Here is a 27,055-nt window from a genome sequence, read left to right on the forward strand (position 1 = left end):
TGGCAGTAATTTTTATTGCAAATGTTGATCCAAAATGAGAGAAGAAGATATTCGCTGTATGCCCCCGAACGAGTCCTATTCAACAGTGGCCCCCACCCTTTGGACCTATGCACTTCCTTGTGTTTCCACAAATATCTGGCAGACCGGGGGTTGGACATTATAAGAAATAAAATGCACACATGTTGGCAGGTCTGGTATTGGTCACGTTGTAGGCCCCCAAAATTTCAACAAAACAAGGCCGTTGGTTCCTCAGGCTTAGCCTACGTGATTTTTTTTGTGTCCACCACTTTACTTTTTTGTTCCATAACTCTCAGGATATTTTTTTTTAAAGTTTCCATTTCTTGCCTTGTTCCTTCTTTTTGCATTTTGATGCCCATGGTCTTAAGAGATTGTTCAAAATCCAATATGAGAAACAATGACATTTTCCAATCTATGATGGCAGAATTTAACCAAATCAAGGTGAAACTTACCCTCTGGAGCTCCAAAGGTGGCAACAATGGCTTCAACCAAACCCAGCACATAAAGAGCACAAGCACACACATTAGCCAAGAAAAACATGATTCCAATACTGCCACCAAATTCTGGACCCAAAGCTCTGCTAATCATGTCTGAGGAAAGTTAAGGAAGGGTAGTTTACCATCTCGTCAATAGTCAAGTCTACAGTACTATCGTTTGCCAGACTAGGCTCTCAACAAGCTCAACAAATCATTTTCACTGTGTCTGAAGTGTATTATTTGTATTTTCTTATTTGTTGTCCTTCATTTTGATTGAAAGTCTGCAAATGTGCGTAAGAAGATTTCAGATAACTTTCACAGTGATAACCACATGCTAAATAAATACAATTGAATGGAAATATGCACTGTCACTTAGGTACCTTTTTCCTTGCTTATTACTGTGTTGTAATACTTTCTCAGAAGATTAATTCCTCTATATACCAGTAATTCTGAACTGGTGGGTCGCGGACCCGTTTTCAATGGGTCAAGGGTCTTAATCTTTCACTTTTATTTTGAAGGGGATTTTTTTAATGCAGCAGGGCGTCATCTATTAATACTTATATAGGTGGCGACAATTCTCTGTGGTGCTATTTGAAACTAACCAAGAAGACCAACAACTTTTGTTAGTAGTCATTGAGATGTTGAATGTGGCAGTCCTGTCTCTCGTTGAGCCTTAAAGTGTTTGACTGCCAGCATTTTGCAGCATTTATATGCAAGCTGTTTAAGTGTCATATTTGGAGGTGCTTGAAATCGCCACGTAAAATTTGTAATGCTAATCGCTAGCGTGTCTATAAGATTTCCAATGTAAATTAGCATTCATTTGTTTAAATACTTTCCTTTTTGTTGAATGTCACAGAGAAATTATTTGGTATCTTATCGTCACCCTATTACAATAATGGCCTAAGTCATATTTTCAAGTTTTTGGGAAAACCAACTCAGAGTTCGCAGAGAAGGATAGCTTGTACTGGACCTTGCCATCAGGGCTAAATTGAAGAGCCCGTAAATCATGTATAGTTGGGTCTCCTGCTTTTTTGCCTGGTCTGATCCACTGAGTTCATGATTTCATCATGTTTGACCAATCAATCAAAAAGGTTTTTTCTTAGGAAAAAAATAAAATGACATAGGCCATTGTCCTAAAGGGCATATAGAGCATCATCCTTTCAACTAAGGATTTAGATTTAGATAACTAAGTATTTACAATTTTTACCAGAATTGGCCAGCATTATCGAGATGATTTAGGCCAAAAACGCATTGTCTGCAAAAACTGACTTCGGCCATTATTTTAATAGGGTGACGTCATGTAAGTTATAATTGACATGGTTTATTTCTGTATGTTTATGTTGACCCAACGACATGTCCTGTTTTCACATCCTTTCCTGGCCGTCCTGTTTAGTTTTTTTTTCTTGTTTTGTTTGTTTGTTTAAAAAAAGTCATGAAATGTCCTTGTTTTCATTTGGCCATTAAATTGATTGGCATTACGGCACTATGCTGCATGCGTTGCAATCCCTGAGAGGCTGCTGTGTAGGCAGCTTTTTGAATTAGTGTTGCCAAAAAGCAAAATAAAAAGCAAAACATATGCACAAAGTTAATCCTCTGATGCTGGCCAAGTTGAAATAATGCACAAGGGCGGGTCAAATTCCCAAGTTCTTGTGACTTTAGAGAGCAAATTTTTCCCAAAAATATTGGTTACATTCCAAAACTTAAGTGTTTGACCGCAGGTTCCTGTTTTTGGAATCATTTTGTCAGTATTTCAAAATGTCAATATTTTCCGCAACAGCCAGCATGTCAAACTCTGGAACCAGCGTTGTATTATTGACAGGACAGACCGTCAACTGCAGGTGTCACATAATAGCATAAGATTGTAGGTGGATACAGTAGGCCCCCCCAGCATCCAGGGCGCCATTGGTGGAGATGGCACACACCGACAGCACAGTCATGCAGATTATGAAGTAGGCCACAATGAACATGGCGATTGCTTGATACAGTCCAGACTGGCCAACCAAGAATCCTGTGGACAAACCATACACCAAATGATAAAAGGACATGCAGGTTAGTAACTGACAAAACTGAACTGAACTTAGCAGCCAGTGTGAATTAAACCAAAAAAAAAAGATGCATTTTGCTGAAACAGAAAAAAAAAAAAATCACACCACATTGAAATTATCAGTTCAAACAAGACATGCTAACAAACAACAAAAAAAGTATCACGCAGATTTTCACACTTGGAAACACAGCTGCCGTTTTCGTCCTTTACCAACTGTAAATTTTCTTATACAGTGGAACCCGTTGACCACTCGACATCCCTCAGATTGACCGACTCACATCAACATAAGCATTTGGCAACATAATCAAAAATAGCCATTGCTTGCACGTAAGAAGAATGGGCAATAAAGAATTTTTAAAAAATGTTTGGCTGAGAAGTCTACCGCAAACGTAGAAAGAACCTTTGGCCTATTCCGCAGCTCTGAAGGTATGTGGCATTTCCTTTTCTGTTGCCCCTTTGTTGATTTTATTGTATTGTATTGTATTGTATTGTATGTACTTTATTCATCCCACAGCGGGGAAATTTACTTGTTACAGCAGCAAGCAAGCAAGACAAGTAAAGAGAACAGTAAAGTAAAGTAAAGCATCGTGACTACACATGGTTCAGGTGGTGCAGGTGTTGTAGAGCCTGACAGCGGTCGGTATGAAGGACCTGCGGAACCTCTCCTTCTTACACCGTGGGTGTAACAGTATGCTGCTGAAGGAGCTGCTAAGGGAACCCACAGTTATTGATTTTAACATAACCAGAAATCTGATGGCGATAACCGTAAAATGAACAATACTACAACATGACCACATAGATGGACCCATTTTTCATAGAAATGACCCCTTTGGTTCTAAATGTTATGTCGACATAAGCGGCTGACAATGTATGTTGACTTAAGCGAGTACTTTTTAGTAATAATAAGAACACGGTGGACCAGGACATGACAGGTCCATATCGGTTGTCGACATAAATGATGTTGACTGAAATGTGTCCCACCGTACAGTGCCCTACAGAAATATTGGAACTTTGAGGTGCCTTTACTTTTGCTGTAGACCAGCCATCACCAAATGGCAGACCTCGGTCCAGATATGGACCAAGTGATGACCCTTTATGGGCCCATGACAAATTAAAGTGAATAGGAAATATACTATATTAATAATAATAACATATAATCATGCTCGCAGACTGATGGCAGGCATAATTACATGAGTTATTACGGTTACGTGACGGCAAACGCGGTGACGTCACTGAAAATGAGCCACAGAAATTGTTTGTTTACTTGCTGAGAAGTGAATGAGCGAACCATGGTTTGCTCACAAGTAAGAAAAGTTGATAGAAAAATGGTGAATGGACGGACCAATATATGGTCACTCTTCCAGAATCCAGCGCCAAACCGCTGTGTCTCATATGCTCTAAAACTGCAGCACTGGTCAAAAGTGGAAATGTGACGCACCATTGCCTGACAAAACACAAATCATTCAAGTGGAAGTGCGGAAAATAACGTAGCTTAGCCCTAAATAAAAAATCTCCAAGAGACACATTCATTTACATCACAGCAACATGCAAATGAGTGTTCACTAAAAATTCTATGAATAATGTGGCAAAACAAAAAAACTTACTCAAAATTATGATAACATGACAAAATTAAGCAAATCCCAAAGTCAGCTACAACAATAACAAAAGCATGTGAAACTTGAACAGAGGATGTACTATTGTGGCTTTTCTTTTAAAGATTTGATTTTTTATCTTTTGTCAGATTCACAATTGCTTGTTTTTCACCCATGGGCAGCTGTCTGGTTTTCATGCCATTTTCACCTCTAAATGCAGTCTAAACTGCAAAACTTATCCTACCCGATCTGAAACTGAGAAACTGACACTCGGTGCTATTTATTGATTGAATAAACAATGTAATAGAACACACCTGGGCAACAAAACACACCTGTAGGTAACTGGTCTCATACTCATCTTTAGATGTCAAACCCATGTTTTCAGTCTACAGCAAAAATAAAGAAATTGGCCTCAATGTTCCAATATTTTTAAAGGGCACTGTATAAGCTAAATTTTAGATAGATAAGTATCTTCCACACAGAGCCCCTGCAAAATATTTCTTCTCTTTTGCTGTTTACACAGAACTATTTTGGACAGCAACAATTACTTTCAACACAGCAAAGGAGGAGAAGTGAGTGACAGATGCAGTTTGCCTCTATCTTTCGCCAAAGCTGGAGCTAATATCCCTGTCGGCGCCGTTTATACAGAACAGAGATGGGAGAAAGCTGTGAAATTGCCAGCTCTACAGGCAGTGTGAAATGGATAAATAATCGATTCTTAGATGCATCGCGATGCGGACAACAACGGTTATTAATCGATTAATGAATGTCAATCGATGCTGATGGAAAGCGGAAGTGCCGCCCAGACAGTTTATGGTGGTGCACCTAAGTGTAAAACACTACCAGAATGGCTGAGCATAAACTCTGACCCGCACTCGCTGGATGTGCATCTGGAAGCACTTTGGCTTTAACGTAATGTAAAAGTAGGTAAAAGAAGGTAAAAATGAGCTCTACAAGAGCCTGACAATAGGCAAGCTTTGTCATACAAGCTTAAAATATTTTATATTATGGGAACACGACAAATATGAGAAACCACATAGCACCTGAACCAGGAGGAAAAACAGCCAGCTGAAGTTGCTGCCAACCAGAGAACCAGGTGATACTAGGTGAGCAGGTGATAACTAATTTTCCACCCAACTCAGAAAGGGTGAAGAGAATCACAAAGTCAATCACAACTTTTATTGCAAAGGATTTGTGGCCGTATTCGGTTGTTGAGAGGCGGGGCTTTCTTGCTTCATTGCGCACTTTGGAACCTAGATACAACGTCCCAACATTATTTCACTCACATTGCAATTGGGAATAAGGGCAGCCTAATTTTTTTGGTTATTCATAATATACTGTCATCTGCAAGCATTATTCTTGCAAGAGAGCCGCTAGTACAGAAATCTATATTTTGTATGACCTCTGTTTTTGACTTTGCTAAACAGCAAAAATATTATTTTGTCAGAGTTTCCATGCTGGGGATTTTAGTTTGAATTCAGAAGACTATATTTATTTGTGAATCATGGCATTTTTTATGTTGGTTACTCAGAATATGCCGAAGATTGTTAATTTTATACATGCTGCTACTGGTGCACTTTACTTTTCCTGCTGGTTCTGTGCAATGGGAAATATGTTTTGGTGGATGTAACCTTCCAATTATTAAAAGATAATAGAAGTAAATTAATCTGTTTCATGTTTATTTTAATTGTGGATTCTTACAAATATGCTTTGTTTTAGTAGTACACGGTGAGAAAAAATATATATATATATACATAGAAAAACAATTATGCATGAAAATATTTACAAATATTGATCACAAAAAAAATGCATCGAGATGCAACGATAATCATTTTATCATCGCATCATATCGGAGGCCTCTGAATCATGAGGTAGCCAGAGATTCCCACCCCTCCATTCTATACATAAAGCATTATAGATTGATAGGTATAACAACTTGCATCAACAATTAAACCATTGTTAAGTCCTGTGCAGGGTAACCTGTGACGGAGTAGTCTTAAGTCCTACACAGACGCTACTGTGTGTGTGAGTGTGTATGGAGCGCAGCAGCTGACATCTCACGAGACTTGGGGTGGGGGTAGAAAATTACTTGGTGGTAGTACTAGAAGACTGACACACAAGCTCAACACACACAACGGAATACAAAGAAAGAGAAGGAATAATATACAGTAAATGTCTCCATGGTTGTCTGAGTCCTTTTTGCATGCTTTTATAGCAATAATGCGAAACCTTGCATGTCATTTCAAATTATTTTTAGCTTCACACTAGTAAAACTAAATCCTTATATCAGTTTTAGGTGAAAAATGTTTAACTTTAAAGCCCATTAATCCTAGCAGAATATTTCAGCAAGAATTTCAAGGATGTTACAGTGCAGTTAAACCCTTTTTTAAAATCACCTTTTGCAGAGACTAGCAATGTGTGGGTGTAGTTACATTACAAAATTGACCATAGATCTTACATGAAAGTATAGGAGGTAAAGTTCAGTGTTTCTCATAGGACTGCAATCTATCTGTAAAGGTGAGTTGCAGGAAAGCTGGATGACATCATCATCAAATTTGCATAATTGGTCATGACACATGCATATAATTTTTATGGACATGGTAGGCATACCTGTCAACATTTGCATTTGAAAATAAGGGCATTTTCCATAAAATAAGTGACCAACCACCCAAACAAGTCCCACTATAATGTGTTTATGAGGTGAACTAACAAGTAGCGTTGAGTACTAAACTCTGAAACTGGTGTCTGGAATTACTGACCACTCTGGTGTTCCGGTCCAAGAACAAAGTCATCAGATGGACTTATCAACTTTATTTGTGGACTTTGAGGTGTACACACGACACATTACTTAAGTTAAGTATCTGAAATACGCAAGTACAAGCTATTGTTATTATTCTGAATACTAATATACAACGGTAACAACGGTGGCAAATACACGTGCAAATACACGTGCATTTAATAAGAGTCAATTAAACTGTAGTCTTAAATCAGAGTACACAGCTAAATTGTTTGGCAGTCAGACGCTATTTGTTGAAAACAATATTGTAATTCCTGCTCTAATGATATCACAACATCAATAAAAGATCACACACACTTAGGACAGCGATTCATATATATCTCTTAAAAGTCTTAGAAAACTCACATCGGCAATGATTTGTGTACTGATACAAAGTGGCAGAGAGAACTGCATTACCAATCGTAACATAAGCAAAACCGGAAACGGGCCAGGAGGGCTGCCACTAATAAATTAATATACTGTACGAAAAACATTGGAGTTGGTAACCGACGCACACACCAATAAAAACCCAGTCATAACAGGAAGTACAGGTGTACAGTAAGTATAAAACATGTAAGATATGCAGAGGGCCAATAAAAAAGGATCTGTCAGTAGGGATTTGGCCCCGGGCCGCACTTTGGACGCCCTTGTTTTACTGAAGCGAGTACACGTTGAAACAACTAAATTTAACAACTAAACAAAGTTTATAAAATATAATAACAATGCAGAATTGATTCCTGAAGACTCACCTATTCTCAGAAATACAACCACGCTGAACATTGACAGCAACGTGGGGACGACCACACCGAAGAAGGTGGAAAGTTTCTTCGGTTGCTTCGGGTGGGAGAAACGGTGCCGGGGACTGACCGGCGGCTTCTCCCAGGCCTGACCGGCTGAAGGAGCCCGCAGCTCGGATTCATTGACGCTGGTGGAGAGACGGTAGTGGAGAAGCGGCGTACGCTCTGACATATTGACGAACTACACTCTTGTTTAGACGAACACGTATTTTTCTTCTCAATATCTCACTGACTGATTTAACGGATAACACGGCTATAAAGTTATCATCACCAAAGTTAATCAGTGACATGTCCTGGTGACTATCGGATAGAAAAATACAAGGAAGCTAAACTATCGACGTCGGGAGAAAAAGTGCATGTTGTGAGTACAATTATTTGAGAGCACGCGGTGTTTATATTCTAACTACAGCGAACCTCACATATACTTTTAAAAGTCAGGTCCAAGTCCATCAATGTACTGCAGTTCTGGCTATTTCTCCGTATATCGACTGTGTGCAAGTGTCATGTGATGCACAAACTATAAAAAAATACGCCACCCGCAAGTATTTCCGGATAATCAAAATAAAAGCCAAGAGTTAAACTATATTCTGTACAGTATAATATATCCTATAACGTTACTTTAACGGGCGGGGAACCGTATGTCTACGTACGTACTTTTATGTTATAAATTAACTCCAATAACAGCGTTATTAGTGGACAAACAATAAATAAAAACCTTTGCACGGAAACGAACATTTCCGGTGTGATTGGTCTATTTTTATGGTACTTCACTATAGTTTCAAATCCTTGTGTTTTCAGCGGCAATCGTGTTTCCAGCCTGTTGTGGGTTCACGTGTTTTGTTCTAACCAATGACAACACAGTATTTGGGACGCCAACTACTTTCTAGTCCGAAACACAGCTCTTTTTTCGTAAAAAGGAAAAACAAATAAAATTATAGAAATAAAATATATAGTTAAAGACACGGTTTGTGTTTTTAGTCATTTGTATCAACATTTGTAAACAACATAAAGAGAAAAATCTGCTCGTTCTTTGGCATTGTGCTGTATTTTTCCTTTTTTTATGCTTATAATAATCTGCAAATGGCCCCACTTAGGCCACTCTTTGTAACTCAGGAATTAATCAAACATAACATTCAACAATTTCAGTAATCCCTTGTCATTTCAGGCTTTGAATTTAGTAGCTTCACTCTATCACATTTTTTTTTAAATGTATCAATTAATAAATCATGGCTGTTTTCGTGGTTGACTGTGTAGTTTTTTTTTTACTTTGCCTAAATTAAGCACTTTTAAGTGTAAACATGGCTAAATGAACTAAAATACCAATACAGTTGTCCCACACAAATCACATTTTTTTCATAAATTAATTCATTCATTCATGATCGCCATTTCGTGGTACAGTATGGACTATTATTAGTCCAAACATATTGAAATGCAAGTGATATGTCATATTCTGGCCACTAGGCAGCAGTAATGTTACATGGATGAGACATCCATTCTTATTACATCACCCTACCTTGCACTCCATGAAGCCAGCCATGGATGCAGAGTGAAAAAAAAGTTCTCCTCCCATTCTGTGTGGAAGTGGTTTGTGGCTTCTTACCTTGTCCTTCCCCACTCCATTTGAAACACTTAAGTTTAGAAGAAATAATTTCAAGGCTAACTGCTTAGCGCCCTAGCTTGCTAGCGGCTGTCTAGAGTCCCTGTAGCATAACGGTTGTGCAATCCGGTGTAAACAATGAATAATAGGAGTGTAATGGTGACTATAGGGGTGTTATTTCATGTCTACAGGGCTGTAATGATATTAAAACCCATATGTAGAAAGTCATAAACATATGTAACTATGAAAATGTTCCATTTACTAATATTGAATCCGATATCGCGGAAATTAATTTATTGCGGTCGGGTCTGGAACCAATTAACCGCTATAAACGAGGAACGACTGTATAATGCATTCAGAAGACTCATTCAAAGATGTTGTGATATGTAGTATTCTACACTGATCAGTAATGTCAGACATTTATGAGATAATAGCTGTTGCAGGAAGCACTGGACAGAACCCAGAAGTTCAAAAAAGGAACAAGGAACTCTCCCATTGCTAGCGTGTTGAGACTTTGCGACCAAAAGAGCGGCCAATATTGGTGAGTGTGTCTCCTCTAGCTGAGGTTTTTATAATGTTCATTTTCACGTCCGTGGTGATGGTTTTCCTTTTCTTTGGCACACTGTCGCTTGGGAGACATAATGAAATGTAAAAAGTAATAAGAGATGTTCTTACTAAATTTGGCTGAGCAGGCACACACTGTATTAATCCGCCCAGCACAAGGCACACACATTGCATCCTTGTGCTGGGCGTCGCCCAAATTCTTCCACTGGCGCTCGCTGTAAGTACTTCTCAAGCGAGTCTCATGATTATGGACTAAAATTTTAATGAATTTATGGGAGTGCGTTTGCAACCACGAATCGTCGTAACATGGAACGCCATTAACCGAGGAACACCTATATCAAGAGTATCGATACCCAAGGTAGTATCAGTATTGGATTGATACTCGTGTAATAACAGCAATATTTTTCAGTTGTCTTCTATGATCATTTTCACAAATTGTGTCTTGCGTTGTTATCTTTTGATGTCCACCTATTGCTTTCACCTTTTGTGCAACAGTAAAATATGTTTAGTGTCATCTTCTTACAAACGACCTGATCTACCTTCCCTAGAATTAACGCGATATTTCACAATAAACTGTCTCCTTTGCACTATCAGCAGAAAACAACTCTGATGTATGTATTTGCAGTTCATATTGCGCTGGAGCTGTGTGTTGCACAGACAATAAACCTATAACACTGTTTGTTACCAACATTTTGGGGGTATTTAGTCAGACTAATGTATTATAGTGTCCACTTTACAAAATGAGCACCCACACAAATGTGATTCATGCCAGACAGATCCTTGCAGCACATAATCTTGTAGGGCTGCCCTCCTCTAAGGGAAAAACAGTTACCGTAGCAACACCAAGCGGTAAGTGCCTTTTCAAAGGCTGCTCTCCTCTGTCACGACCACCCCCTTCTTGTCTTTTATCAGCTTTCAGGCCATTCTACCTAATTCAGCCACCACAGTCATCTGGGGCACAACTGAGTTAGCACAACATGGGGACGTCTGCTTTGCATCCTCCAGCCACACCGATAGCCGTTAGTCTTACACTGAGGAGGAACGGAAGAGAATTTGGTCTTTTTTGCCACAGCGGGATATCTCCATACCAAAGCATGAGATGTGTTCTTGACAAAAGGATGAGAAGTCTGTTCACTGACGGCTGAGGCCTTGTGACTTACGCAGTCACGCTTTCACACAGTAAATGGAATTATTGGAGGCTTTTTTTCATATTTTTGCTTCTTTCTAAACATCAGATGTGGACAAAATTACTTCCATTCCAGCCCTGCTGACAGAGGAAGACATGAGGGAGTCAAATTTATTCTATCATCACCATGTCAGGACTGGCTTTTTGTCCCAGAAGAAGTGACAAGGAAAATAAACCTATCTACGGGAGTCAAAATAAGGACACAGATTGTTTGCAGGAGTTCTCCGAATGTGCTGCTTGTAAAAGAAATGATAATGTTACCCTGATCCTGCCATGCTCTCATGCCATGTGCATGCACTGTATATCTGCCGAAAAGGCAAAGAGGTCTGCTCGGTCCCCCCGGCATCATCTGAGCTGCTCTGTGTTGTGTCCACTGTGTCGGTATGATGTGGAGCTGCCCTGCAAGACGTGGGCATCTGCTTTGTCCTGTCTCCCAAAATATCCCACTCTTAAGTCTGCACGCGGCAGCCAGGAGACTGACAGACAACCACCAGAACATATGCAAGTAAGAGGTCTCAGTCTTTGAATGAATGAATTGAAGTATATTGAATATTTGTATTTAATTCATTGCTCTACTTTCACTGTCAGGGGGAAATCTACTCCGTGGTTGCAGATGACGAAACAGCACAATGTGAGTTTATGTAAACAATATCAAAATTTAAGAAAACCACAGCACTTTCACTCACCTTAGTGGGCATAATAAAGATGTGCTATTTAATTAACGCAATCGCTCCTGTTGCAAGTCATTAATGACAATCACCTACATTTAGCTAGGGTATGTATGTACATAAAAAAAAAACCTTCCCTCACCCCTCTCCTGGTAGGGTGGGTGGCTGTTCATCTCAAGCTCGGGTCCTCTACCAGAGGCCTGGGAGCTCGAGGGTCCTGCGGAGTATCTTAGCTGTTCTTAGGACTGCGCTCTTGTGGACGTAGATGTCTGATGTTTCTCCAGGTATCTGTTGGAGCAACTTCTCCAGTGTGTGGGACACGGCCCCCAATGCTCCTATGACCACAGGCACCACTGTTGTGTTCACGTTCCAGGCTCTCTCCAGCTCTTCCTTGAGCCCTTGGTATTTCTCTAGTTTCTCGTGTTCCTTTTTCCTGATATTGCCTTCATTGGGAATGGCTACATCCATCACAATGGCTGTCCTCTGCTGCTTATCCATTATCATGATGTCCGGTTGGTTGGCCACAACCATCTTATCGGTCTGTATTCGGAAGTCACACAGGATCTTAGCCCTCTCATTTTCCACCACCTTTGGAGGGGTTTCCCATTGCGATCTGGGAGTCTCCAGTCCATATTCTCCCTCTTTGCGTTTAGTGTCTATCCTCTGGATACTGGATTTGGGGTGGAACCCTCCGTGCATGGTGAGCAAGTGTTTTAACATCTGTGGTCTGAACTTCCTCCTTTGGCCAGCTTATTATCCCAGCAGGGTATCTGATCACTGGCAGGGCATGGCTGTTAATTGCCCGGATCTTGTTCTTGCCATTGAGCTGACTTCTCAGGACTTGCCTTACACGTTGCAGATACTTGACCGTTGCAGCTTTCCTTGAGACCTCTCATGGTAACAATTTACCTGTGGTATTCCAAGGTACTTATAGCTCTCCTCAACATCTACTATTCTGCTCTCTGGGAGTGCAACGCCCTCTATATGGACTACCTTCCCTCTCTTTGTTACCATTTGGCCACATTCCTCCAGTCCGAATGACATTCCGATGTCCCCGCTGTAGATCCTGGTGGTGTGGATCAGTGAGTCAATGTCCCCCTCGGTCTTAGCGTACAGCTTGATGTCATCCATGTAGAGGAGGTGACTGACGGTGGCCCCATTCTTAAGTCGGTATCCATAGCCAGTCTTGTTGATTAATTGGCAGAGGGGGTTCAGGGCCGCACGGTTCAGGGCCAACACAGTAACAGCTTGGAGATCGGGAAGACCTGGGTTCGATTCTCCCCTGGGCATTTCTGTGTGGAGTTTGCATGTTCTCCCCGTGTGCGCGTGGGTTTTCTCCGGGTACTCCGGCTTCCTCCCACATTCCAAAAACATGCAGGTGAGGTTAATTGGCGATTCTAAATTGCCCATAGGTATGAATGTGAGTGTGAATGGTTGTTTGTCTATATGTGCCCTGCGATTGGCTGGCGACCAGTCCAGGGTGTACCCCGCCTGTCGCCCGAAGTCAGCTGGGATAGGCTCCAGCATGCCCCCGCGACCCTAATGAGGAAGAAGCGGTATAGAAAATGGATGGATGGATGGATGGTTCAGGCCTATGCAGAACAGTAGCAGGGATAGAGCATCTCCTTGGTATATGCTACATTTGATGGAGACTTGCGCAATTGGCTCAAAGTTGGCCTCAAGGGTGGTCTGCCACAGTCTCATTGAGTTGGCAATATATATATATATATATATATATATATATACGTATATATATATATATATATCAGTACATATCTGTCCAAAATGATACAAATGTAGCAAATAATAGTAGCAAATAACATTTTTATTATTTTTCATATTTGTCAAAAAAATTAACTGAAGAAATGTATTGGTCAGTAATTTTTTGACCCTGTATTTGGAGTGTATTGATTTGAATTTTAGATGAAAAAAATGGCCTCTGTTGTGTATGCAGTCAAATATATTTAACTATTAATCATATCTGCAGTATATCTGGATTGGCTTTAGTATTTTTTATACACACGAACTGGATTCATGTCAAAGTGACCCCCCTGCATCCTTTAATTTTTCAGTATGTGACCCTTGGTGGAAAAAGTTTGGACGCCCCTGATTTAGGCAAAACCGATGATAGGAACACAAAACAAAATATATTTATTTATTATAATGGTAATAGTGGTAACTCTGCTCGTAATACTGTATAACCTTTACGCATGATGATAATTCATGGAGTGACAAATGAATGACTACCTTACTGTTTTAATTAAAATGAGCTTTGTATTGGATCTTATTAACTATACAGAGGTTTGGCTTTTCAGTGTATACAGTATATGCCCACGTGCACAATTCTGTCTGCTTATAATCTTCAGGTTCCAGCGCTTGCAGTTTCGCTACACCACCAGTTGAGAGCAATGTCGATCTACGGGAGGAGGACATGGAACGGTCTGTTTTTGGTAAGAAATCATGCTTCATATCCCAAACTCAGAAAAGGGTCTGTGTATACGAACGTTGAACATGTTTTATTTACATCAGCTGAAAGGAGAAGAATGTAATTCTCCTAATTTGTGACATCTGATGCCCTTTTAGGTATACGTTTTGCTTTGGACCCATTAACGGCTCCCACTTCCCTCCATTTGTCCAACTCCTCCCTCATTGTCGCTTACCGAGAAGAGATCCCTCCTGGTCCACGTCCAGACAACAATGTCAGGAGGTCGATGATGACCTCTGACCCAGGAGTTACACATGACATCCCTCAGGTTTGCGCTGATGTCATCATTGCACAGGGGCAGTATTACTGGGAGGTGGATGTCTACAACAGCTCCATCTACAGAATCGGTTAGAACGTTTATTATTATTATTACTATTATAGCATTAATACATCTTCATTGACTGGAGAAATTCAACACCGCTGAGTATAATTGCTTGAATTGCTTTCAGTTATTCCGATATTTCAATGGTAAAGTGTCTAATCAGCTTATATATAAATGTTAATATGATCAGAATAATGAAGCTTTATTTAAACTAACAAATGTTTTTCAAGGTTTTCAAGGTGATTTAAAATATGCAAACACATCTGCATTTTTAGATGCAAATTCAAAATCTTGCCTTCTCAATTATTTTCTGTTGCTGTTGAGTTTGTAAAAGTTAATGCTAGGTGTAGACGTTCGTTTTCTATGTTGTTATGTGAAATCAATGCGCCCGAGAAGGTTCCGTTAATGCTAAAAAGGACCAAAATACAGCAAAATACTGTAAGTATTACATGTTATCAAGAATCTACCTGTTACTACATGGTCACAGCATGTATGTAAAACCATAAAACCTTATTGGAGGTTTTTGGAGTTTTTTTTTAATAGCGGCTTTTGTAGGCAGCATCGATGTATGCCATTACGTGTATGCCATTACGTGAGCTGTCTCTTTTTATCGGTTTTTATAGCTTTAGAACGTGCAGAAAAGAGAAAGACGTGTGTTTATGTCTCACATAAGGATTGTGGATGATGGGCAAAAATTTTTAAAAAGTACAGTTTGCCTTTAAATCAAAAGCAGAATTATAATCAATAATGTTCACCATGATTTTGTCATTGTGTTGTCACGTTATTTCTAATTTGTAAGTACTTTTGGCGCAGGAGGGCAGCCGTGTGAACGTAAACACATGATGAAACATGACGCCACCTTCCTATTGGTGAGAAAAAAAACCTCATCAATCAGTCAAAGCGTCAACAGCCGTTTGGTTGCAGAGGGAGAGGGGGGAAAAGGTGCAAAAACAGTGCCGTCACGTGGCCCAATTACGCAAAGATGCACATGATGACTTCAAAATGAAGTCAGTGATCAAAATATTTGCTTTCTCGCAGTGGCCGATAACATTTTTTGTGTATATCGTTAGTAAATAGGCTTCACCTGGCTGGCTGTGAAAGTAAATAATTATTTAACTAATAATTAATAACTATTTGAATATATTTGTTTATTGTTTGCTACATTGGTACATAGGTTTCTGAATTATAAATTTTATATTTGCATTCTAAGTAATAAGAAGGGTTAATTATGCACACATTGGCATTTTTACACACAAAAAAATCAGGTTTTAAGCCTGTGTGTACATTATGTTCAAATTTAAAAAAATAACTGTACCGTCACACATGCGAGATTGTACAAAAAAAAAAGGAAACCAACTGAGGCAAGGTAAACAGTTCAGAAAGTGGGATATAAACATAAACACAAAAATATGTAAAAATGGGGAGTTAAATAATTTCATTTTCATTCAATAATATTGAAACAACAACATCTGAAGCACGAGGAGCAGCAGTTGTACTGTACTTCATATTGTCATGTGACTGAGAAGGAGAGGAAATAAATGTCAACAACAGATGTGACCGCAACCTACTCAGTAAGTTGAAAAGCACTGCAAAAACTTCAGAGGAGTTTTAAGGGCGTACTCACACTAGACCATTTGTACTGTGCTGGACTTGGGACCAGTTCCCCTTCACTCTCACACTGAGAATGCTTACATCAGCCACTGCACACTACTACACAACTATACTACAGTAGTGTATAACTTTGTGTGTATCCATGCATACTTTACATTTTGGTCAAAAAAACAAGCCTTACATTTTTCTTATTTTTTGTCAAAAAAACATGTAAAATGTACAGCAGGGGTCACCAAAGTTTTTTCTTGCGAGAGCTACTTTTAGAAAATGAAAATGGCCACTACCTACTCATTTTTGTAGAAATGATTTTCATACCTTATTTCGACCCAAACAGATCAAATATGCTTGTTTTACCAAAACATTCACAAAAGGCTGGTATCCACAACTCACATTTTATGTTTCAGAATACTTTTCTGGCCGCACGGTGGTCTAGTGGTTAGCACGTTGGCCAACACAGTAACAGCTTGGAGATCGGGAAGACCTGGGTTCGATTCTCCCCTGGGCATTTCTGTGTGAAGTTTGCATGTTCTCCCCGTGTGCGCGTGGGTTTTCTCCGGGTACCTCCGGCTTCCTCCCACATTCCAAAAACATGCAAGTGAGGTTAATTGGCGACTCTAAATTGTCCATAGGTATGAATGTGAGTGTGAATGGTTGTTTGTCTATATGTGCCCTGCGATTGGCTGGCGACCAGTCCAGGGTGTACCCCGCCTGTCGCCCGAAGTCAGCTGGGATAGGCTCCAGCATGCCCCCGCGACTCTAATGAGGAAGAAGCGGTATAGAAAATGGATGGATGGATGAATACTTTTCTTTCTAGTGTTCTCACATTATTAACTGACAACCTGAATGAAAAGCAGGCTTGTGGCCACCTCATGTGGTCGTGGGGGGCTACCTGGTGCCCGCGGGCACCACGTTGGTGACCCCTGATGTACAGCATACATATACCGCTGTTAGAAAATCCCACAATATTGACATGTTTATGTCTCTATGATTCATTGCTAATTCTTTTTCAAAACATTTTCATAGGTGTCTCAGTTACTCATCAACATAAATTCCACGACTAGTGGGGTTCTAGTGTATTACAAGTAACCTGACTTTGTAGATTAGTTCTAATCTAGTTTTGTGTTGTTCTGATTATTTCATCAGTGCAATGTTTTTGACATGAAGTTGTATGACATCCCCATCAGCATTATAGTCCAATAACAGCGACTTACCCCCCACTTGGTCTCCTTAGTCCAGTTTTGTCAGATTTGCGTGATGAAGAACGCAGTTCCACTTAGTTGCTGGGGACAATTAGGTAAAGACTTTGGCTTCTCAAAACGATATGCGTTCAAAAGACTAATACAGTTGCATCACAAAAATGCCTTCTCAAAAAAATCAGACCTCACAACACGCTCGGCGTTATATCTGTCTCCCGCCTGTGCGTTCATGTGTCCGTGACGAAGACGTTCGCATCCAGTTGCGCGACGGAGCACGGCGGCCATCTTGTTTACGTATGGTGTTCCACAGCGGAAGAAGGTGCGAGTGTCTTCGTCACATTCACATGAACGAGTTAGGTTTTTTTTCTATTATGCAAGGTGGTGGATATCATAAATAAAAGGGCAGAATGATCAATTGCAGTTATTATACAACACACAAAAAGTAGAAACAATATATCACAATTTCCAAATATGGAAAATACGGTAAAGCCAGGGAAGTGTACCTCTTTTCAAATTGGCACGGAAATCTGATGCTATTCAAACTACTTTGTGTGTCAAGCGGGCAACAACCCTGGTGCAAATTAGTGTAAGTGCGCCCTTAAGATCCACACTTTAGCTTGACGGTTTCAACCTTTTAATGTTTTGTCTTTCTCTTTTCTCCATTTTGCTGTTGTTTTGCACAGCACTTTGGACACCCTTGTTCTAGAACAGGGGTAGGGAACCTATGGCTCGGGAGCCAGATGTGGCTCTTTTGATGACTGCATCTGGCTCTCAGACATTTCTTAACACCATAAAATGTGTTTATTTTAATTTGTTTTCCTGACATTTTAAAGTAAAACATTACAGAAACAGAAACATTACAAAATTCAAAATATGCATTGTAATGCATTTTAACCCATCCATTTTTTTTTCTAGCGCAATGCCAGCTGTCCTTCCCATGTTTTCCGTGTCAGACACCAAAACTTGATTATTGGGGTTGTCCCTCCTTTAATCAAACCTCCTTTAATCAAATAGTCAGCTAGCTAATTGTGCAGAGACAACCCTTTTGATGAAAAAGGAAAAGAAAGAAAGATACGGAGTAGGGCACAAAACCATGCAGCACCAGAAGTTGCATTAATGGTAAAAAGTAATTTATTTATTATTGGTTAGCTTCAATATAACAACATTATTACAAAGAATACATTCAGAGACTGATATTCTAAAATTGCTAGTATTCCTTAAATACTGTATACACACATTTGGTTGTATTCGGTGTTAAAAAATATGATATGGCTCTCACGGAAATACATTTTAAAATATGTGGCTTTCATGGCTCTCTTAGCCAAAAAGGTTCCCGACCTCTGTTCTAGAATAACCCCTACGCCAAAAATAATGCATATCAATTTTGGAAGTTTTTTTCTGCAAGTTTCCTTTTTTTTGTCGTTTTTAATGTTTTTGATACCCTTCTTGTTTCATTGTAATTTTTAGAAGATGCTGCAGTGAGGGATGCATACTGAAATTTGGTATTGTGATGACATCGGTGCTGAAGTAAACCGTAGCCGGAATGAAAAACTGAGTGGCCATCGGTGCTTCATTTGGGTGCTAAATTAATGCAACAAGTGCTTGAAGGTGACTTTGGGCAAGTAACATCTTGTTAGTAATGTAACATGTGGACAGAGACACACGGAGTCTGACAGTTTCGTTTTAAACTTTATTGCCGACCTTAACACGCTAACAGCAGTGCTCAATTCCAACACAATGAACTCGCGCGTGTCCACACGAACACACGACACTTTCTCATCGTCCACCAACGACGAGCGAGGTCGTCAGAATGAGGAATAACTTATCAATTTCTGCTCACATTAAGCGGAATGTATGCAGCTAAAGTACTGTAAAATCTTGCAATTTTTCACACATTCCTTGTCTTGTGTACTGCTACTGGTTTTGCTGTGATAATTATGACAATTTCTTGTAGATTTTATACCGTTTGGTGAATTTATTACTTAGTTTTCATTGTATTTATATTATTGAAGTATTTAAATGACTATTTCATTCAACTTGGATGTCACAAAATTGTGTAAAAATTAAAAAGCATTGATTTTGGGCAAAATTAGTATATTTTCCCGGTTAGGGCCCTTTTTTAGCACCGGCATTGTTTCAAAAGTGCCAATTTGGTATCAGTATTGGATAATATGTAAACAATACCTGACATTCCCTGATTTAAGGCGTCATATCAATGCACAATTGTGTCCGTTTCAGGTGTGAGCTCCCTGGACAGTTCTGAAGGCTGGTGGCTGGAAAGACATGGTTTGTCCTTTTGTACCGATTATGATGGATGCAAGGAGCCACTCTTCACTGTGCCTCCTCAGATCAAAACCCTCGGACTCTTCCTTAACTTTGGAGGCGGGGCTCTTAGCTTCTACAACCCTGTGACCCAGGAGCACCTGGTCACTCTGCCTACCTGTTTCAATGCCTCAGGAGTGCTTCCTACTCTGGGCCTTGGCCAGGGTTTGCTTCGAATGCGTTGCGGCCTCCCACCTCCTCACTATGTGTTCCTCAGTAAAAACTCAGCCTACAGAGGCCCTCATGGAGCCAGTAGAGGACAGTGGTACAGGGATATGACCTTCCAATCAGTGCGCAAAGTTATTCAAAAGTTTGAGGATCTGTCTGCATCAAACTCTAGGCTTAGATGCCTAGTACCTAGTGGACACCAGGGAACCAATCCCTCTAGACTTGCAGGACAGGAAACTGGGCCTGAATAAGACAATCCTACTCACAAATCCTAAGAATGGTTTGATCTATGGGTGCTATTTGAAAGGCAAATTTTCCATCTTGAAGGACTTTCGGATGCCTCCTTCCATTCTCTGTGTGACCCCTGCTGCTCTGGGCTGGAATGAGTCCTATATTGTGAAGTGTTAGGAATGGGTGGGCTTTTGCCAGCGGGACTCCTTGAGTTGTCTCTGTGTGACGGTTGTCAGACAGTAGGGGTCCTCACACGATCACCACATCCTTGTATACTTGGGCATCACAACTGCTACCAAAAGTGCGTGCTTTTGCCAAGTTGCTCCCACATTGCAAGCGGGAATAATGTATAATCCGCAGGGGGCGAGATAGTGAGGTGTGAGTACAGTGACACCAGCGGTGTTGACTCAGAGCCACAAGGACAGGTGGTACCACATGTTTGTCCCACGCTCTGCCTTCGATAGAACAGTGGGCTGCCCTTTTTTGACCCTTTGAAAACCACAGGGCTCCCGAAAACTTCAAAAGGGACAGCGGAGCGCAAGAGAACTGAGAGGGGGAAAAGAGAAAACAGCATGCATGAATTAAAGACAGCAGGTGATGGTGAAAAGAAATGAGCTGAGGGAGGATTTGCCAACAGCTTTCAAGCCAAGAATCCCTGAATAGATCAAATGTCTTCTGAGGCTGAGGTTTCTAGCTAGCAGTGTGCTGCATAATCCAGCTACACTTCAATCTCTACCTTCACCATTGTCACTTTGGCATCATTTCATCTTGAAGATGGCCACATTGCACAGATGCATCTGGTTGTGTTTTGGGAAAGATTAGAGTAAGTGTTCATGATTTACTGTTTAAATCAGGGTGTCCAAAGTGTGGGCCAGCTGTTGGGAACAACAACTTCTGCAAAAAGTACTGGAACATTGAGCAGTTGAGGATGAAGTTTAGAGAAGGAGAGTACTGTGTATCAATTCTTATCCTATTGCAGGGATTACTAGCTGGCGGGCCAAGTCCGGACCCAGACACCTTCCAATACAGACTTGGACCGAGACACCCCATAATTAAAAGTGCTGTCTGTCTAGGTTAGGTACTGCAAAGGGGGCGCTATTTTACAAACACAGTTGGACTTGTAAGCAAACTGGGGGAAAATACTATATTTTCGACATAAACCGAAAAATACACTAGCAGGGGTGAACGCTAACCAACGTTCCACTGTACAGTCAAACCTTGGTTTTGGAATTCCCAGTTTTCCAATGGAGGAGAAGGAAGAGCCACACAGACATCACCTTCGTGTTTTTTCTTGAATTCAATAGCGTTCACAACTTCTTTATCAAAATGCTGACAACTTTCTTTGTCCCCATATCAATAAAAAATGCACAGAGAGTCAGCAACATGTAGGGTGCTCTGTTTGGGCACTCAATTTCATGAATGATACAGTACAGGGCAAAAGGACAATAGTTTGTGACATGCATTATTGTTTGATAACCAAGACAGTGTACGAAAACCGGTGAAACATTTTGATAAACGTTTCTGTTGAAAACCAAAATACAGTCGTTCCTCGCTTATCGCGGTTAATTGGTTCCAGACCCCACAGCGATAAGTGAATTTCCGCGAGGTAGGATTCAGTATTATTAAAAGTAATATTTTCATAGGTATATTATAGAAAACCTGTTTGACTTTCTAAATACGATTTTTACCATTATTAGAGCCCTGTAGACATGAAATAACACCCCTATAGTCACCTTTACACTCGTGTTATTCTTTGTTTACAACACATTGCTCAACTCTAATGCGCAGGAATCACAGAATCACTGCAGGGACACGAGACTGCTTTAAACATAGCATGCTACAGAGCAAATTAGTTAGCCTCCAGTGTATTTATTCTAAACTTAAGAAAGGGTTTCAAATGGAGTAGGGAGGCCAAAAGTAAGTAGTAAGTAAGTAAGTAAGTAAGAAGCCAAAACCTTACCACTTCCACACGGAATGGGAGGAGAACTTCTTTTCACTTTATCATGTTGGACATGCCATGGCAGACACATGAAGTGTGAAGGTAATGTAATGTAACGACATGTCTCATCAGTGTAGCATTACTGAAGCCTAGTGGCCAGAATACAACATATAACTTGTCTTTCAATATTTTTTGACTAATAATTGTCCATTGTCATTCATTCATTTTCAAAAAACACGATAGAGTGAGGGAGCGATGTTTGAACCACGATGTAGTGAGGGACGACTTTTTTTTCACCTTTATTTTACCAGGCAAGATCAATTGAGCACAACTTCTCATTTACAATGATGACTTGGAATGGAGCCCACTTGTTTGAACCTCTACCAGTCTCATTTACTTTTGCCTTGGATATGACCCCTTCGGCGATAACAACTAGTGGTGGCCATTAGACACAAATAAGCTGATTGTTGCGTGATTAAATGGCTCCACTTGCTCTATTCTAACACATGGGTGATCCAAACTTTTTCCACCTCCACTTTTATATGTTTAATTATATTTGTAAATCGGATAGAAACAGATTTATAGATCTTTTAAAGACAAAGCTTTGTGTTAATATTAGTTATTAGTATCAACATTAATTTTCAGTTGGTTCTTTTTTACACTGTGCTTTTTTTGCTCTCTTTTTTGTTGTTTTTTTTCTTTTATTTGCACAATGTGCCTCAAGTTTGGATAAATCAATTCTAACACCATTGGGTTAAGATGTGAAGTTGGTATAGAGGCAGATTGCAATCAACACTAATAATGGACTATTTATTTCTTTAATGAGACAGGACACGATGAATGGAGGTTTCTTTCAGATTCAAAATGTCAGAGTTCAAGTAACAAGTTAACTATTATGTAAATACATTCAATGAAAAGGTCTTATGTAACAAAACAAAAGAAGAAGTTACTTTCATGTGTCTTTTGTCAAATCTGCTTGTCTTGTTGCCTTGGCTTAATTTAAGGTTGCTGATGTTGATGAATGAGTGCTGATACACAGTCCTACATCGGTTTTCGTTATTGATTGGTTTGAAAAGGTCAGACAGAAACCGAAACAATTTTTCCCCTATGAAGTGCAGTCAAACCTGGGTTTTCAAATTCCCACCTTTTGGTATGATTCCGTTTTCTACTAAATTTTTGCCAAAATTTTGCTTCGGTTCACATACACTGCCTTGGCTATTATACAATATTGTACGTACTGTTGTATTTTACCCTTCGGCATTTTGAATCTTGTGATATTAATAAAGATGTGGACAGACGACTCCCAGCATTGTTTGCTTAGTCACCCAATAACACATCTGGTGATGCTTAAAGCATATTCATTTGGCAAACTCGTATGAGAATGCTACACAAACTAGCTCATTTGTCCACGTAGAAAACATACTTCGGACTTGAGTACGGTCCCCGAAAAAAGAATCGCACATGTTAGTGACTCGTGTTATTGTCGTGTTATTAACTCACTACGTGAGTCCAACTGTGTTCGTAACGTGTCTTTGATAGAAAACGTGTTTTCAACGCCTATTTTCAACTGCAGAAGTTGTCCCCCAGCTTCATCACTCGTCTATGATTACATCAGCAGTTGACTCTGCTGACAAGTCAATTTTTTTTTTATTGAGCACGGCTGCAAAATAACCGGCCATGGGGCCAAAGAAAGTTTCATTTATAATTATTTTGCATTCTTTTCTGCATGTAGAACTACACTCCTGATCGAAATCTTAAGACCAGTTGAAAAATTGCTAAAATTTTCATTTTGCACATTTGGATCTTAATGAGGTTTTAAGTAGAGCTACAATATGCAAAAGCAAGAAGGGGGAGTGAGACAAAAAGCATTTTGAAAAAGTAATTCATTGAAAACAACAATTAAACTGAAATCGGCTGTTTATCAGCTGATCAAAAGTTTAAGACCACAGGCTATAAAAGCCAAAATCTGCTAAAAATTTCCATTTTCTGTCAGGCATTCACACTGTCATGCCCTTGTGATGGCTAAAGCTAAGAAGCTTTCACTTTTTGAACGTGGTCGTATTGTCGAGTTGCATAAGCAAGGCCTCTCACAGCGTGCCATTGCTGCTGAGGTTGGGTGCAGTAAATCCGTCATTCTAAATTTTTTGAAAGATCCTGAGCATTATGGAACAAAAAAGTCAAGTGGTAGACCCACAAAAATCACACCTGCACTGAGCCGGAGGATCCGATTGGCTGTCCATCAAGACACAGGGCAGTCTTCCACCCACATTAAAGCCCTTACTGGTGCCGACTGCAGCGCAATAACCATCAGACGGCATCTGCGAAAAAAGGGTTTAAAAAACAAAAAAAACAATTCAAAGATCTCGTCTCCTTCAACGCCACAAAACTGCCCGTTTAGACTTTGCCAGAGAGCATCAAACATGGGACATTGAAAGGTGGAAACGGGGTGCTTTTTCATTCAGTGGAACACTGGAGCTTCAGGTGGTGCAGGGTCGTCAAATGGCAGCTGCTTACGTGCAGATGTTGCAGCAGGCATCCCTCATGGCTGAGGGCCCTCGTCTGTGTGGTAACAGCTGGGTTTTTCACAGGACAACGCTGCAGTTCAAAATTCTCGCTTGACCAAGGACTTCTTCAGGGAGAATAACATCAGTCTTTTGGACCATCCTGCATGTTCCCCTCATTTAAATCCCATAGAGAACATTTGGGGATGGATGGCAAGGGAAGTTTATAAAAATGGCCATCAGTTCCACACAGTTGATGCCCTCCGTGAAGCCATCTTCACCACTTGGAGCAATGTTCCCACTAGCCTCCTGGAAACACCCACATCAAGCATGCCCAAACCAATTTTTGAAGTGATTAACAAGAATGGTGGAGCTACTCATTACTGAGAACATTTTTTGTTCTGGTTTGGAGAGTTTTTTGTTATTTTTTGAGCGATGGTCTTAAACTTTTGATCAGCTGATAAACAACCTATTTCAGTTTAATTGTTGTTTTCAATAAATTACTTTGTCAAAATGCTTTATGCTGGTATGCTGGAGCCTATCCTAGCTGACTTTGGGCGACAGGCGGGGTACAAATGTGCAAAATGAAAATTCTAGCAATTTTTCAACTGGTCTTAATATTTTGATCAGGAGTGTATAATTGTTGTAAATTAAAAGTGTTTATGTTCATATTTTTGAGTGTCTGGAGTGGATTAATTGGATTTACATTACTTCTTATGGGTAAAATTGGAAGTTTTGGTTTCCGTCTGACCTTTTGAAATGGATTAATAACAAAAAGAGAAGTTTTTGGGACATTAAGTTTGTCTGAATTTTGAAAAGATGTTCAGCCATACAACTTTGGAAAAGTAAATAAGTTGGTCATGAGGGGACTGATGCCAGTCAAACATGACCAATTTGATATTGTACATTTGCATTGATAGTTATAGTTTACATGCATGCTGTAGATAGCTATATTGTTGATATACTGTAAAAGATAGATTTCACCACTTTTGATATTTTTCATTTTGTTCCGTAAAGTAAGTGGTAATAAATTATGCACGTTTAAAGGTAAAACTTTGTATTATAGATACCAGGATTGTATCGGTAATGGGATCAATACTGGGGTGGTGAGATGGATATTTTTCAGTTCTCCTCTATGTTTATTTTCACATATATATGTTTTTTGTTGTTGTGTTGTTCAAATGTATTTTTATATTCACATATTGTTATATTGTTTATAAACTCAGGGAATAAGTTCTTGTTCACTGGAGGGTTTGGCGGACAAAAAGCCAAAATATTTTAATGGCAGCCAATAGTTTTTGCTTTATTTTGCTCAAACAATTGCATTTAATAAAAGGGAATAATAGGATTATTTTGTTGATCTTCTGACATTGTGTTATATTGCTGTATTTATGTGTTGTTAAATTGTTCACAAATACGTTTGTTCATACATTTTTTCCCCTAAAATCTTTGTCCTGTGGTTTATTCTGATTATGATCATGATCAACAAATTAAAGCCAAGATCTCAAAATGATTCAATAAGCTTGAAAAATGTCCAAGTAAAAAGTATTGTATCGATATCAGCAATAGCTACTGGCCCTGTACAGTATTGGTATTGCACTGATTGTTTTCCTTTTTTAGACTGATACTTTTTATTTCCATGCATGCACATATCACGCAAACGTGTTTAAACCTCCGGTAACATGACGACTGCACCTGGCTGCCGCAGCACTCTCGCCATCAAGTTTCGCCTGTGTCTGCAAACTCATGCCATTTGTATGAATAAACATCACCTCTGCAAGACTTCCATCATTTGCATACAGAGAGAGGAAAAGCCCATCCGCTCTCTGCAAGCAGCAGCGCAACATTAGCTTGACAAGTGCACCTCTTATTACCATCATTATTGACATCTGCATAACATTGCATGCAGCTCGTTTGTTTGACATTTACTACTTAGTGCGCCTACATCCTGCTTTCACTGACAAGAATGATGATTTCATCATTGTTCCATGAACACCGCACCTCCTGTTGGGGACTGAAAGGGCTGCAAGTTTATCTTAATGGCTTCCATTTGAACGTGCACTGTATGGAGTGTGTCGCTTTCATGTCACAAACGCATAATTACACCCAAAACTCTGTCAGAAAACCACCGAATTCCCGTCAGATGATTGAACCAAATATTAGAAGAATCAATACCAGTGTTGAATCAGTATCAGGTCGATACTAGTACTGTTGATACTGTTGTGTTGTTCAAATGTATTGTATATATTGTTGTAATAGCCGATAGTAGATTTTGCTTTGTTTACTTGTTTTGCACAGCTGACTTTATTTTGCTGTCAATGTAATAAAAGGGAATAATTGTAATATTTTGGTAATATTGTTAATTAGACCTATATTTTTGTATTTATATATTCAATTGTTCAAAAATATGTTCGTTACTAACATTTATATTGTTCATTGTATTGTTCCACCCCACCTCACACAAAAACGTAAAAATTCAGCAAAACATGCACCCCATACCTGTCCCTTTGCTATTATTTTTTGACAAATGCAACATAAGGTAGCACTGTTACTAAACGCTCT

The 27,055-nt window shown here is 39.7% G+C and overlaps 2 protein-coding genes across 2 annotated transcripts in view; one reads left to right on the forward strand and one right to left on the reverse strand.

Moving 5' to 3' along the window:
• zgc:153039 (uncharacterized protein LOC767698 homolog) overlaps positions 1 to 8,205 on the reverse strand; it is a 72,922-nt gene extending 64,717 nt beyond the window's left edge. The window contains exons 1-3 of the mRNA XM_054794490.1: positions 7,656 to 8,205; positions 2,368 to 2,502; positions 471 to 608 (exon numbers count right to left, since the gene is read on the reverse strand). Coding sequence (XP_054650465.1) covers positions 471 to 608; positions 2,368 to 2,502; positions 7,656 to 7,875 — 493 coding nt within the window. The 5' untranslated portion in view covers positions 7,876 to 8,205. The remainder of the gene's footprint in view (positions 1 to 470; positions 609 to 2,367; positions 2,503 to 7,655) is intronic.
• Positions 8,206 to 10,770: 2,565 nt separating this feature from the next.
• On the forward strand, positions 10,771 to 26,873 carry LOC129191595 (uncharacterized). The gene is made up of 5 exons (XM_054795071.1): positions 10,771 to 11,555; positions 11,639 to 11,681; positions 14,085 to 14,168; positions 14,302 to 14,550; positions 19,571 to 26,873. The coding sequence occupies exons 1-5, from the start codon at positions 11,178 to 11,180 to the stop codon at positions 20,071 to 20,073; spliced, it is 1,257 nt and encodes a 418-aa protein (XP_054651046.1). The 5' UTR covers positions 10,771 to 11,177; the 3' UTR covers positions 20,074 to 26,873.
• Positions 26,874 to 27,055: the final 182 nt, after the last annotated feature.

This window comes from Dunckerocampus dactyliophorus, chromosome 12 (genome assembly GCF_027744805.1).
Source record: "Dunckerocampus dactyliophorus isolate RoL2022-P2 chromosome 12, RoL_Ddac_1.1, whole genome shotgun sequence".
Taxonomy (NCBI): Eukaryota; Metazoa; Chordata; class Actinopteri; order Syngnathiformes; family Syngnathidae; genus Dunckerocampus; species Dunckerocampus dactyliophorus.